The sequence below is a fragment of the Sminthopsis crassicaudata genome, chromosome 3, assembly GCF_048593235.1.
Source record: "Sminthopsis crassicaudata isolate SCR6 chromosome 3, ASM4859323v1, whole genome shotgun sequence".
In the NCBI taxonomy this organism is placed as follows: domain Eukaryota; kingdom Metazoa; phylum Chordata; class Mammalia; order Dasyuromorphia; family Dasyuridae; genus Sminthopsis; species Sminthopsis crassicaudata.
In genome coordinates, this window is record NC_133619.1 from 300,035,694 (window position 1) to 300,050,775 (window position 15,082).

The following is a 15,082-nucleotide window of genomic DNA, read 5'->3' on the forward strand; positions in this document are numbered from 1 at the left end:
AAGACATGAATAGTAAGAAGTAATACTGCCTACAGTATCTTCTCTACTATAATGAATCCCATAAGGGATTCATTATAGTACGTAACTATCTTCCTCATATACCATTTTTATCTTTCAGTCAAGAACTCAAAATGGCTCTCTCTCCTCTATCCAAACTCCTCCCCTGTCCTTCATGGTGCATCATCAGTATTGTGTTTCAGTATTTCTTATCAAAATCCTTATACTCCAGATCATACCCTTTTCAGTTCACTGCGTATGCTGGTCTTCATGTTCCTGCTTTTTCTCATATTGTTCTTCCTGTCTAAAGTGCTTCCTACCTTTTCCTCTGTGGATCAATGCTCAGTTCTTCCATCAAGAACTGGATCAATAAGCATCTCTTCCAAGAAGCATTTTTTTAAAAACCCTAATATCTCAGTATTGCTTTTTATTGCATAGCCCTGTATATTCTTTTTTGTTTTTAATTTTTTTATTATAGCATTTCATTTTGAAGATATATGCATGGATAATTAGCCCTGTATATTTTTATAGCTGGGTTGTGTTTCTTATATGTTTATCTCATCATCTAAATGCATGGAAAACAATTACTTCACTTCTTTTTTGTATCCTCCAACATCTAATATAATATGGGGTATCCAATAAATGCTTAAGGCATATATCCGTTCCAATTTAACAATTCTTTTTCAATATTATTACTTTATTTACAAAGCAATACAGGGTATTTAGGGATACAAAGATGACAATAAAAAAACATCACCTCTCCTTAGGGAGCTTACATTCTACTGAGGGAACATGACATGTTCAGAGACAAGAAAATACAAAAATATTTTTGATAATGGCCAAAAGGCAATGGCAGCAGCAGATTTACATTATATTTATCGGCAAAGATAGCTATTGTGGGCATATCTTTGGTAAAGTCGATATATACATTTTTGGGGAGCAGATTTAGCAACCATTAAATAATACGACTTAGATATATGCAATTTCTTTGTGTGTGTACGTGTTTTCATCTTACACATTTTTCTTATGTTTTTTTTTTTTTTTTTTTTTTTTTTTTTTTTTTTTTTTGAAGAATAAGAGAACTAACAATTGCAGGATCAGGAAATAAATACTTTATACAGAAAGTGAGACCTAAGCTGAACCCTAAAGGAATGTAGGGGTTCCAAAAGGGAAGACTGAGTGAATTCCTGACTATATATAGATGATTAAATGCAAAATCAACTAATTTGTTGAGCAGTTGGAGAAGACTTGTTTTACTTACTATCAATCAGCAATCATTTATTAAGCACCTACCTGTGCCAGGCACTGTGCTGGGTATAAAAAAAAAAAAGGCAAAAGACAGTCCCTCCTCTCAAAGAGCTTATAATCTAATAAGCTAGGGTAGAGATGGACATGGTGTATATTCAAATGTATAGTACCACTAAAGGAACCTGTTTCTTAGGGAATATTATCTTGATTCCATGTGGAGATTTACCAAGCACATTCGAAATAAGACTAATGCCCAGAGGGGGCATTTTAGCTCCCAAAGCAATTGTTAACCCTCAAAAACAGGGCAGCTAGGAGGCATAAGGGATAGAGCGATCAGCTTGGAGTTAACAAGGCCTGAGTGCAGATCTGGCCTCAGACACTGCCTAGCTGTGTGACCCTGGCTGAGTCACTTAACTCTGTCTGCCTCAGTTTCCTCATCTGTAAAATGAGCTAGAAGAGGAATTGGTAAACAAGAAAACTCCAAATGAGGGCACAAAGAATCAGCTGACTAAAACAACTCAAGAACAACAAACTTTTGCAGTCAACTGTGATTATAAACCATTTGAATTAACTCTGTGGTTTTATGGAATGGTTTTGTGTCTTCACAAAATCTGTTACTATTTTTATTATCTTGGGGTTAATATAAGTTTGATTTTGGCTTTCATCTTTAAGTAGAGATGCTAGAATATAAACAAGGGCATTAAAAAAAGAAAATAAGAAAAACTTGTAAGATGAAAATACGTGCAAACACACAAAAATTGCACATATATCTAAGTCCTATTATTTAATAGTTGCTAAATCTACTCCCCAAAAATGTATATATTGACCTTACCAAAGATATGCCCATAATAGCCATCTTTGACTATAAGTATAAGGTGAATCTGCTGCTGTCTTTGCCTTTAACTTCCAGGTTTTAGTCTTTGTGTCTGTTTGAATGTTGGTTATTGTGGTTCTGCTCCCCTTGTTCTTCGTCACTCCTCACTCTGATTTCTTCATGCTCATCTTTTCTTATGGCCCAATAATAGTCTATCAATGTATATAACTTAATCTGTTCTGCCATTCCCCAGTTAATAGATCCATGGTTTTTTTCTCTTCTCAACAGTATTACTAGGAGTATTTATGTTACAGATAAGGATCCTCCCCTTCCTGTTTTAATACTGTTGAGGTATAATCCTAGTGGTGAAACCTATGAAAATGAGTGAATGAGCGTGCATATTTGTGTAACTCTCATTGCATAATTCCATATTATTTTCCTAAAAGACTGGAAAGCATCAGTGATATAATAGTGTTCTTAGTTTTTAACTATATTTGTGCCAATCTGGATTGAATTTTGCTGTATTTTTATCTTTGAAGTGAGATAAACACTTAGGCTTATTTTAATCAGTATTTATGATTATGAAAAAAATAGGGTATTTTCATGAGCTTTTGGATAGTTGAATTTATTTTCCCAAAGGTTGTCTATTTGTGTGCATGGACACCTTGTTCAATTTAAAGACTCTTGGTCTAATAATACTCTTATAATACTTAATAAGGGACTATGTGAGAATCAATTAAATGCCACCAATAAAACTTTTAAAAATTAAAAAAATCTATGAGAAGAAAAAACTGTAGCTGTGAAACAACATATCTTTTCAAATAAATATATTTTAATTAATACTAAATAGCAATTTGGTAAATATGTTATCAAAGTTATAGCACAAGGACATGAGGAAGTTGCTCTTGGTTATGTCATTTAAACTTAACCAAGAAAAACAAAATGTATCATTTCTTTGTAAAATATTATAAATTAGGGAGAATTTAAAACATTACAGAGCAAAAGAAATAATTCAATTTAAATAGTCGAGCTTCTCTTTAAAAACCCCATTTCCTTTCCATTTTCAGAAGAGAAATTAAGCAGTTATTGTCTGAATTGGATGAAGAAAAGAAGATTCGTCTTCGATTACAGGTGCGTGGTAGCACTTTCTGTGGGTGGACTTTAGGGACACATTTGGGGAAGTAAAAACTGGGAGCTAAGCAAGGTGGACTCCAATTGCAGCTGCTGCTAGGTGATGTTGAGCAAATCACTGACATCTTTCAGACTAAGTTTTTTTCATCGATAAAATGACAGGGTCAGGCTATCTAATTTCTCAGTTTCCTTTCAGTTCTAAAGTTCTTTGCATTTGGACAAAGACTAGTCCCAGGATTTTTATTTGAAAAGGAATTGTTCTTTCTGTCTAAACTAGAAAACATTTTACTGATGCCAGTTTAATTTAATTTTTTATTTTTGCTGAGGCAGTTGGGGTTAAGTGACTTGTCCAGGGTCACACAGCTAGGAAGTGTGAAGTGTCTGAGGCTAGATTTGAACTCAGGCCCTCCTGACTTCAGGGCCGGTGTTCTATCCACTGCGCCACCTAATTGCCCCAAACCTACATTTTGATGCTAGGGGCAGCTAGGTGGCGCAGTGGATAGAACACCGGCCCTGAATTCAGGAGGACCCGAGTTCAAATATGGTCTCAGACACTTCACACTTCCTAGCTGTGTGACCCTGGGCAAGTCACTTAACCCCAATTGTTTTACATGTATATGTATATATGTGTGTATGTATGTCTGTGTGTGTGTGTGTGTATACATATACATATACACATATATAGATAGATATAGATAAATAGATATCTATATCTATTGTTTTTATCAATTTTTTTAGGCTTTCAGTTTTCATTTTATTCATATACTAATAGGAATTATCTTTAAAAATTTCCCCAGGTTTTGACCATAAATCATAAATATTTCCCCTAGCCCAAAGTTGAGAAGCACTTTTTAAGTGTCTGCAGCAAATCAGGCATTGAGCTAAGCCCTGGGGATATATTAGAAGGAGGGAAAGGATCTTTGCTCTGAGCTAGCTCACAGTTTAATAGGGGAAGCAATATGTAAACAACTATATGCAAATCACACATAAATAGGATAAATTAGAGATTATTAACAGGGAAGGTACTTCTGGTATTAAGTGTAGCATCAGGGGAGATGAGGCAGCAAGGTGATCCAGGAGATTGAGCGCCAGACCTGGGGTTGGTTCAAATCTGACCTCAGACACTTAGCAACTGTGCAATTCTGGGACAGTGACTTAACTACTGTCTTCCTCAACTTTCTGCTCTTTAAAATGGGGATAATCCCAGAGTTCTTGGAAGGATAAAATGAGAGAATCCAGTTAGCTAGGTGGCGCAGTGAATAGAATGCTGTGCCGGAATCAAGCTTTGAATTCAAATCTGACCTCAGATGCTTCACCTCTGTCTGCTTCAATTCACTCATCTGTTAAATGAGGATAATAATAGCACCTATCTCCTAGAGTTGTTGTTGCAGGGATCAAATGATATATATATATATATATATATATATATATTTTTTTTTTTTTTTTTTTTATTTAATAATATAAATTTGTTGTTGTTGTTCAATTATTTCACTCATGTCTGACTCTATGACCCCATTTGGGGATTTTCTTGGTAAAGATACCTGAGTGCTTTGCCATTTCCTTCTCCAGATCATTTTACAAATGAGGAAACTGAGGTAAATAAGGTTAATTGAATTGCCCAGGGTCACACAGCTAATAAATGTCTGAGGCTAGATTTGTCAGGTCTTCCTGACTTCAGGTCCTGCATTTTTATCAACTTCACTATCTAATTGCCCCAATACTATAAATATATGATATTTTTGTTATTATTATTATATAGTAATATGTAATATATGTGTATTATTAATATATATTATTATTTTAAGAACTTCTCTTTCAAAAGTTGGATTTTTCACTGAGACTTTATTTTCACACAATTAATTTGATTCCTTTTTTTTTTTTTTGGTAGATGGAAGTTAATGATATAAAGAAAGTTCTTCAATCAAAGTGAATTCTTGATAGATGAAATGTTGCATTATTCATCATGAATCTGAGACTCAGATTTCTGCCCCAGCCAAAATAACTTTGTGCCAAATGATTTAAGGTTTGCCTCGACATTTCCCTGTTTGAAGGATTAGCACAAAAAGTTTTGAATAGCACAACACAAAATTCCATCCTAGAGGAAAGACTTACCCGTGGTGTGGTTGTGACTTAAAACTGAGTGGATTGTGCTAACAGCTTCTCTACTTCAAGACCACAAGTGAAATGAAAACTCAGGCAGTTTAGTCCATAGTGGTACTATTTTGATGATATTTTCCATAAATAAAATGTATTTCAGATTATTGGTTTACAAGCTTTATAATTTTATGATTTTTTTAAACGTCTTTTGTCACAAATTCCTATAATGTTTGTACTACATATAGTTAGGATGAATGTTTACTGTTCTTTTTGCTTTGAATAGAAAACAGCCTAATTTTAATTTTTGTCTTATAGTTTAAGATTCTCTTACATATGCAATTTTATGCCCCTAAACAAACTATCACCTTGGAGAGAAATTTTAGCTTATGTATAATATTGTATTTAAAAAAAAAAAAAAAGGATAATCTGGTCTTTGTAATGATCTGTGCCTTCTTTTCACCACCCTCTTGGTTGGAGCTGTTTTGATCCAACTACCATGATTATAATCCATTACGTAAGTCCACAAGAGGCCCTTCTCTTAATAGATAGCTCCTCTCAAGTAGCCAAAGGTCCCTGGAGGTGGCTATGTATTTGAGAGTGCTGTGTCTTACCAGCTGTGTCTTTTTAAGCTGTCCTGGGTTTGGGTTGTTCAAGAAACCAGAAAATTCATCTCTGCTTGTTTTTTCATTAGCCAAGTTAAATTCCTGCCTCCTTTCCTTGCACCTTTTGAGTGAACAGAATATGCATTGCTATAGCAAAAATAAATAAAAGGAAAAATGCAAATAAAAACAAGGGGGAAAAAGTTGTATTTTTTCACGCACAAAATTCTCTGTTGTGTGTTATCATTTAAACTGCATCTATGTATTGCCTCTTGCCTTTGCACCTCTGTAAATCCGACGTCACATAGGTTGAATGGAATTGGGGGAGGGGGGGGGAAAGGAGGGTATGTGTAACTACATTGTAGCAGCTGCTAGTTCTTTCCTGCTTTTATGGATTACTTTTTTTTTTCCTTTGAAAGGAAACTAATGTTTTCTTGTCTGCTTTATCTGTATAGTGGATGAATTGTTTGGCCCCAGAAGATGCCTCTGTTTCCTCATTTTTAATGATATTTGAATATAAGGGTCTGTACTGCAAGAAATATCTATATCTATAGATATATACATGCATATATATGTATATGTATGTATGTATGTGTATGTGTGAATTGGGGAGGGGGGTCTCAATTGCCTTGGAATTAAATGCTGCTTTGTCTTTTTCCTGAGTTTTATATGGAAATTACTCAATACTGATAGTTTTGCACAATCACAAAGAGTGAGAATTGATAGTACTTTACAAAACTCTCCCATAATTTAATTAATGATCATATAAAACATCACAAGTAGATCTTTCTTGCTTTTTTCTCCTTGCCTCACTTCCTTCATCCTTCCTCCACATAAATATCAATTGGTGCTCACCCATTTTGGCATTTTTCTTCCCAAAGAGAATTTCCTTGTATGCTTAGCATTCCATCTCCATGAGAGTCCCCATTAATATAGTTTCATATATGTTCATCTCCAAATTCATCTAAATAGCTCAGAGGAGTGGCTGAAACCCTCCTTATATGGGTCCCTGGGAATGTGATTTTTAAAGAATTTTCAAAGTTAATTGCTAATTTCTATAAAGGCTTTTGCTGTCTGTTATATAAAAAGAGAGAGTGTAGGAGGTTGGGAAGGAGATGTTGGTCGAAGGAAGGAGAAAGGGATGGGGAAGATACACTGAATTATATATTCTTTCACATACTTTTGGAATACTGCTTAGCACCCACCCATGGCTGAATAGCTGCTGTTCACTCTTTATAAAATGAACCTCACTTGATATGTAAGGAAAAGCTTGGAAGTGTCATTTTGGCAAAATCTCTGCATTCAGCATGGACTGATCAGGCATCTCTGAACACCAATTTTTTTTTTTTTTTGGCTTCATTTTATAAGATTGTACTTAGGAGTGTTAAGTATTGTGCTTTGTAAAGAAGATTATTAAAATGAGATTTTGTGAAATTATTTTTGTTCCAAGTTTTCATGGTTCAAAAGGAATGATTTTGGGCTGGATGTAGGCTATTTATCTTCACTCTACATTTTATTATTTTAACAGAACATGATTTTGAAAGCACACACAGTACACCCTCTTAATCTCTGCTCTTCTTTGAGAACTCAAATGATTCATTAAAACCTGTGAATATGAAAATACATTTTTAGAAATTTTCATTTTTATATTTAAAGATAAACAAAATACAAATGATTTGTGAATTCTTTTTTGAGTGGTAATAATTAAATATTATTTGAAGAATTGCATAAAATTACTTTTATTCAAAAACAGTCTACTAAGAGGCATATTGGAATATGTAATTATTTTTTTCTGTTGTGACAGCCAATCTCAATCATTGGATTTTGCATCACATAGAACAGAGAATGAGGCCTTATTGTTTCTTTTCAGAACCAACTTCTTTATGAGAAAACCACATAGTGTGTACTTTGAGTATTATCAAAATTGTACAATAATAGCTCTTAGGTTATGCATTCAAAGCCCTTTGGTATATTCTTCTGGCATTACTGAAATAGCTTTCACATTCAACTTTGTCTGGGCCAATCATTTTAGCACTCATTTAAAAGTCAAGTTGTTTCAGCTTCAAGAGCACCGTATGAGAAGATTTCCATTTTTAATGGGTACAAATAGGGCTGGCAAAAAGCAGCTGACCTTGTGAAGGAGGAACTTGACAGCATCTTCTGAGTTCCTAACACACAGCAGGTAAGTCTGGAGGCTGGGATGGAGCATGATAGTGCCAACAAATCCTGGAACCAACGAAACTTGTAAAACTAGAATTGGATCTACTGCCAACTCTTGGCTATAATTAGGTCCAAGAAAAGAAAATGTCTTTCCAGAATTATTAGTCTCCATCCAACTATAGATCACAGTCCTTTGTGCCTTTGGATCACCTTTGTTAGTTTTTGTGCACCAAAAAAAAAAAATCCCCTAGTGTTCAGTCTTTTGGAGTAGAGTCTCTTGAGATTTATCTAGCCTGGTTCTTAGACAATAGACAGAGTCCTTCACCAACACATACTTTAAGTTTTTACATCTTAGTGAGAACCCCTCCCCCAAAGTTTTCACTAGTAGCCCCTAAACATGATGAGATAGTGTTGAGTAGAAACTTAATGAAGTTTTACTTTGATTATTAATAATTAAGAACAAAGTTTCATTCATGAAATTGTGAAAAGGTTAGTCTTCTAATCAAAGACATTATAAATTTGCCAAGAAAATAATCATTATTTCATATCTTAATAATATTCCTCTAAAACAGGGGTTATTAACATGGGATCCAATGAGCATCCTCCCCCCCCCAACAGAGGATCAGTGGATAGATTTCAAGGAGATCATGAACTTGGATAGGAAAAACATTATTTTAATTTACAGTAACTTTTTTTTTTTTTTGCTTATAATTCAACAGAGCCATTTGTTAAGAGAAATCATGCTGCTTATATATTTTAAAACCATGTTATTATGACCAACTGTTTTCTATGATCTAACTCTCTGAAACAATGCTGTTAGTTTCTGGAGACTTCATTTTGTGTAAAGTTCACAATGCCTCAGTAATTGTGCCAGGACTTTATGTTTTCTCATGATTTCAAGCTTAAATGCATCTTTTTTAATCTTAGGAGGAGGGACACATCCCAATGATCAAAGTCCTTAGCTTCCTGGGAGTTCTCTACATCTCCCCCTTTTTTGTTTATTGAGGTGCTCTCAAGTCTTGAAGTCTAAGATCCTGCCTGTGGACATTGTCCGCAATTCTTTTAACAATAATCAAAAAACAGCTTATCAGAGTAAGTTCCCAGATACAAAAATACATAAGTTAAATTACAGCAAATTGCATTAGCTTCTTAACTGAATCAATTTAGCCTTTTCTTCAACTAGGAATATAGGCTACAACATTCTGAGAAGAGAGTCTATAATCTTTACCATTCTGCCAAGGAAGTCTATGATACCCATAAAAAAGGTGGAAGGCCTCTAACTAAAAAAGGAACAGGCCAAATGAAAAATATTATGTATTTTTTCCCTCGATTTATAGAATCTCTCATGCACTCAATTTCAGAGAATGATGAATTGATTACAAGTAGGAAGTAATGTAGAAACAGGGAAGTGATTGCAACTCTATGGGATTAATAAGGGAAGGCTTTCTGGAAAAATTGAGTTTTGTAAGAAAGTACATGAATCCAAAGAGAAGATTGGATTCAGTCTAAAGATTTATCCATCTGGGAGATAAGCTTTGCATTAGGAACAGTTGATGTGGAATAGGAAGAACTATAGCAGGATACAATTAGGATGCTAAAATGAGGGTGCTTGCCCAGTTTGTAAAGCAATGGGTGAAAGCACATAATAAGGGGTTTAAATTTTATGAATTTAAGTCATAAAGAAAAACACTTTTCCATTCTGTGAATGGATATATTTACAAATCTCTCCTCCATCTTCACTACTAGACCATTAGAACTGAAAGATCAAAAGATTTCATCCATGGGTCATTGTTGGAGTTGTGAACTGATCCAATCATTTTACTAAGCAGTTTGGAATTGTGTGTATCATTTGATCCAGCTGCTAGTTCTATATCCCAAAGATATCCAACAAAAGTGGGGGGAAGACTTTTATGCACAAATATATATGCATGTATATATATATATATATTTTTTTTTGTTTGTTAGTGGCTAAGAATTTGAAATCAAAGGGATGCCCCATCAACTGGGGAATGGCTAAACAAACTGTGGTATACGGTTTTTGTATGGAATGTTACTGTGCTATAAATGACGAGCAGAGTTCACAAAAACCCTGGAAAGTCTTGTCTGAAGTGATACATAGTGAAGTGAACAGAACCAGGAGAACATTGTACATAGTAACAGCAATGTTGTTCGATGAAGAACTGTGAATGACTTAGCTATTCTCAGCAATACAGTGATCCAACACAGGACTAATGATGAAGCATACTGTCCTTCCCCAGAGAAAAAACTGATTGCTGTTTGAGTACAACCTGAAACATGCTATTTTTCACTTTTTCCCTTTTATTTGAGTCTTGTAGGAAATTACTAATATGGAAATGTTTTACAAGTGTTTGCACTTGTATAACTTATATCTGGTTGCTTACTGTCTCAGGAAGGGGTAGAATTTGAAACTCAAAACTTAAAAAACTTTTAAAATTGGAGGGAAAAACAAATTAATCCACATTCTTTGTGCTATAATTGATATGATGCAGAGGGAATAAATTAATTGAACTGTGACTGGATGTTTTCCAGCCCTGGCTATACTGCATGGATTCACTCATTGGTTAAGTTACTCAGTATTCCATTTCCAGAGCTCCTTAGCCCAAGAATAGTACCAAATACTGAAGTGTGCTTCATTCCATGGAAAGTTTTATTGCAATGCAAGAAAAAAAAATCAGGTGAGGTGTGTGCCCTAAACATAATTAAAGCACATAGTTAGAACTAACTCCAAAGTACTGGCTCATCTGCCACATCCCTCTTAACATTGCTGATAATGTTGGCTGAGGACCCAGTGTTTGCCACTGAAGACTCGTCACTCAAATTCTGGGTGACGACTCAGCAGCAGGTGCAGATGAAAGTTAGTTCTCTGAGAGCATTTTCATCTCAGCCTCTGTGCTGTTTTAGAAGTTAAAGTAGCCTCCTAAGGTTCTATTTTTCTTTTTTATCAAAGGACCAGGAATTCAGCAAATACAAACTCAGTTTTTCTAGACAAAATAGTTGTTTGTCACCTTCCTGGAGCCTGGAAAGCTTGTCTACTATCCATGGTACTAGGAAGGCTAGCACAATTGGGGCTCTTCCCCTACTCACTTCCTATGGGAAGGTCAGCAACAGACACCCAGGAGAATGTGAAGGTTGTGGTGTAATAGGCAAGTCCTGTTAATACTGTGAAGAAAACCCATTTGACAGAGTGGATGCATTGTGTCAGAAGTAATCTGACTGTGAGTAGATAGAGTGCCAGGCCTGAAATTAGACAGATAGTTGTTCAAATATGATCTCAGACACTTAACTAGCTGTGTGACCCCCAGCAAGTCCTCCTGTTTGCCTCAGTTTCCTCATCTGTAAAATGAGCTAGAGAAGAAAATGGCATATAATTCTGCTTACCTAGAAAACCTTACAAAGGGTCACAAAGAGTTGGACATGACTGAAACGACTGAACAACAAAGAGCAAGTCATTAACCTATTAGATTCCTCTTCTATGAAATGGGGTAATAATAGAACCTGTCTCTTAGGGTTTGTTGTGAGAACCAAATGAGATAAAATGTGTAAAGGTGTGTAGCACAGTGCCTGGCACATAATAAACATTATATAAATGATAGATGTTACTGTGATCATCATCCCTACTAGCTGTAAAGTCATGTAACCTCTCTTGGCCACAGTTCTTTTTCTTTTTTTTAATCATTCCCATGTTATCTCATTTTTAATCTCCCTTTCCACTACCTACTTCCCTGCTACCTACAGACATGCCCGTGTCTCCCTCATTTGCTTTATCCATCCCCACTAGGTACCAGCATATATTTCTTTTCCCTTTTGTGACTAAACTCCTTGAGAAGCCCTCCACTTAACTTTTCTCTCACTCTCCTTAACTCTACAATTTGACATCCAAGGACATCATTCAACTGAAATTGCTCTCTCCAAAGACCTAATAGTCTTTTATCAATCCTCACCCTTCTTGATCTCTCCACAGCCTTGGACAGTGAATATCTTTCTGCAAGTTCCCACACTGTGTTTGGGTCAGACTGCTGCTGGACTGCACCCAGTCAGCTAACTAGAAAGTTCTGTTAATTCAACGTGGCAGACTTTGGGATTTCTCTTGTGTATCTGGGATTTCTGCCTTCGTTATGAAGGATAGACTAGTTGCTAGAAGTGAAGCCATGCCTTGTGTTTGGGGTCTGAGCCATGCTGCTATTACTGGCTTTTTAATGTTTTACTTTCTCCAGGCCATCCCTACCAGAAAACGCTAACCCAGAGTGCAGTTCCCTTTTCCAGGCCACCCTGTATCTGGGTGTAACTCAGGAGAGTGGATGACAAATCTGCCAGTTTGCACCTGCCTCCCTTTCAGTGACCTGGCTTCTGGGGCTGACCCATCTCAATCTGGGAACTTCTCTTGTGCTGGTGCTCACTCTCTCCCTGGGCACTGGGGCACTTTATTTGTGCTTCTGGCCAGACTTTCCCAGATCCAAAGACCTGCTTCCCTGTGCCAAAATGGGCTGGATAAATGATTGACTGTGACTTTTTCTGGAACAGGGTGTGATCTTGATGCATTTTCTAGAGTTGTTTAGGAAACTATGTGAAAGCAAGATTATTGCTTTCTCCTTCTTGGCTGCCCACACCCACATCATTCCACTTCCAAGAATGAAGACATTTCCCCCTACATCAGACCTAAATTTATCTCTTGCCTCTACTTCTGCTCTCAGAAAGGCAAGCAGAACACATGTAATCCCTCTTCTATGTGATTCCTCTTCAAATACTTGAAGATATCTGTCATCATCTTCCATACTTATCTGCTGTCCTGCCACCACCCAAATCTCCTCTATTACATGAAACCATAATTCTTCCGATCAATCCGCATTTGACATGAACTTGAGACTCTTTACAAATTTGATTGCCCTCCCCTGGAAGTTTTTCAAGCTATCAGTAACCTTCCTAAATTATGTCACCCAGAATTGAACATATTCCCAATACGTTCTGACCAGGACAGAGTGTGGCAGACAGACTTAAATAATAGCTTCTGGAAACTTTGCCTTTCTTCACTTTAAAAGTGCATTGCCTTTCTTGACAGCTTCATCACATTCTTCACTCTCTTGACCTTATAATCTATTTATCCCCTTGGATCTTTTTCAGACAAACTTCTTAGCTATGTCTCCCTCATCTTGTCCTGATGAAGCAGATTTTTTTGAATCCAAGTGTAAGACTTTACATTTATTGCTATTAAATTTTATCTTAATTTCACCAGGTCTTCTGGGTTATCAAAATTTTTCTGTATCCTATCATACAGTGTGTTAATTAAGACCTTGCAACTTTGAGTCATCTGCAGATCTGATAAATTCAATGTGTCTGCCTTTATCCAAAACATTGATAAATTTGTTTCACCAAGCACAGATTTCTAATCTGGATATATTTTTCCCAGTAAACATAAAGTCAATTAATTCCTATTCTTTAGGTCTGACCACTTAATCAGTCCTAAATCTACATAACTGTCCAATTATTGAGTCCCATCTCTCCATTGTGTCCTTAAAAATAACATGAGAATCTTTGTTGGCTAGGCATCAGGTCATGTAGTGGATAGAATGTTAGGTCTGGAGTCAGAAAGATTTGAGTTCCAATGCAACCTCAGATACCATATGGTCAAGTCACGGAACTGTTTGCCTCAGTTTTCTCATCTGTGGAAATGAGGATGAGAGTAGCACTTATCTCAGAGGGTTACTGTGAGGATCAAATGAAATAATAATTATCAAGTGTTAGCACAGTATCTGGCACATAGTAAACACTGTATAAATGTCAGCTGCCATCATTATCATCTTATTCTTAGTTAAAATATTCTTATTATTCTTAGTTAAATTCTTAGTTTATTATTATTTTTCTCATTCTTAGTTAAAATTATTTTTACTAAATTTATTTTGTTAAATTAATGCAGGTAAACTATTAAACTAGGCAAATTAATCTAAGTATCTCCATTGTTTTCTTGATGTAACAGGAGGTTACTGGGTTACATACAGTAAGTACATGAGCAGGGAGGCAGAAATACAGTGGCTGTGGGCACTTGCAGAAGGAGGGAGCTCTTGGTTTGCAATTCCTGATTAGAGAGGAGAGCTCAAGTGAAGCTAGAGTCACCATCCCTCTTAGCCTAAGATTAGTGCTTACATTAATACTTCTGAGTAAAATAAAAAGAAGAATCAGAAAAAAAGAAAAAATTCAATCATAGAATCATAATTACTATAGAAAGAGGGAAGATAGGAGTTCATCTTCAGAGGAGTATAGTGAAGTAAAAAAAAAAAAAAAAAAAAAAAAAGCCTCCTCTATCCCAAAGAGTAATGTTAAATGGCTTCCTGACCAGAAAAAAATTTATAAAACTTTAAAAAGACTTCAAAAATCAAATGAGATTAGGGATTTTTTAAAACCATACAAGGAAAACAAGAAGATTAAGAAAAAAATTGATAGTCTTAAAGAAGAAAATAATTCTTTGAAAATTAGAAATGGTCAAGGGGATCAATAAAGCTCTAAGATACCAAGGAATAACAAAACAAAATATGAAGAATGAGGCTGATGATTGTGCAATTCTATCTCACTTAAATCCAATTCTTCTGCAAGTCAAAACATCACTCAATGATGTCATTGATACTCTTCACAGCTGAAGAATAACAGCAACAGCCTTGTACATAATAGGCACTCAGTAAATCTTTGTTGATTTATGAGCTAACATATGTAAAGCATTTGGGAAATTTAAAGTACCTTATGATGTCAGTCATTATCATTTTTCTCATTATTGACAGCATAGTGTAGTGGGTAGAAACGTTGCTTCACATGTAGGAGGACCTGAATTTAAGCTGTGCTTTTGATATATATTCAATAAATGACCCTGGGCAAGTCACAGCCTCTCAGTGCCCCCAGAAAAATCTCCAAGACTCCTCCTATCTACACTGGTAAAGGGACTTTCCTCATGGGTAATTCTCTGCATCAGTGAGATCATAGATTTAAGTCAGGGATTGGCAAATGACTACCTGAAGTCCAAATCCAGCTG

The 15,082-nt window shown here is 35.6% G+C and overlaps 1 protein-coding gene across 1 annotated transcript in view; it reads left to right on the forward strand.

Moving 5' to 3' along the window:
- Positions 1 to 5,457, forward strand: part of SH3KBP1 (SH3 domain containing kinase binding protein 1) — a 445,745-nt gene extending 440,288 nt beyond the window's left edge. Inside the window, 2 exon segments of the mRNA XM_074300969.1 lie at positions 3,127 to 3,190; positions 5,079 to 5,457. Of these exon segments, the coding sequence (XP_074157070.1) occupies positions 3,127 to 3,190; positions 5,079 to 5,120 (106 nt within the window). The 3' untranslated portion in view covers positions 5,121 to 5,457.
- The last annotated feature ends 9,625 nt before the right edge of the window (positions 5,458 to 15,082 follow it).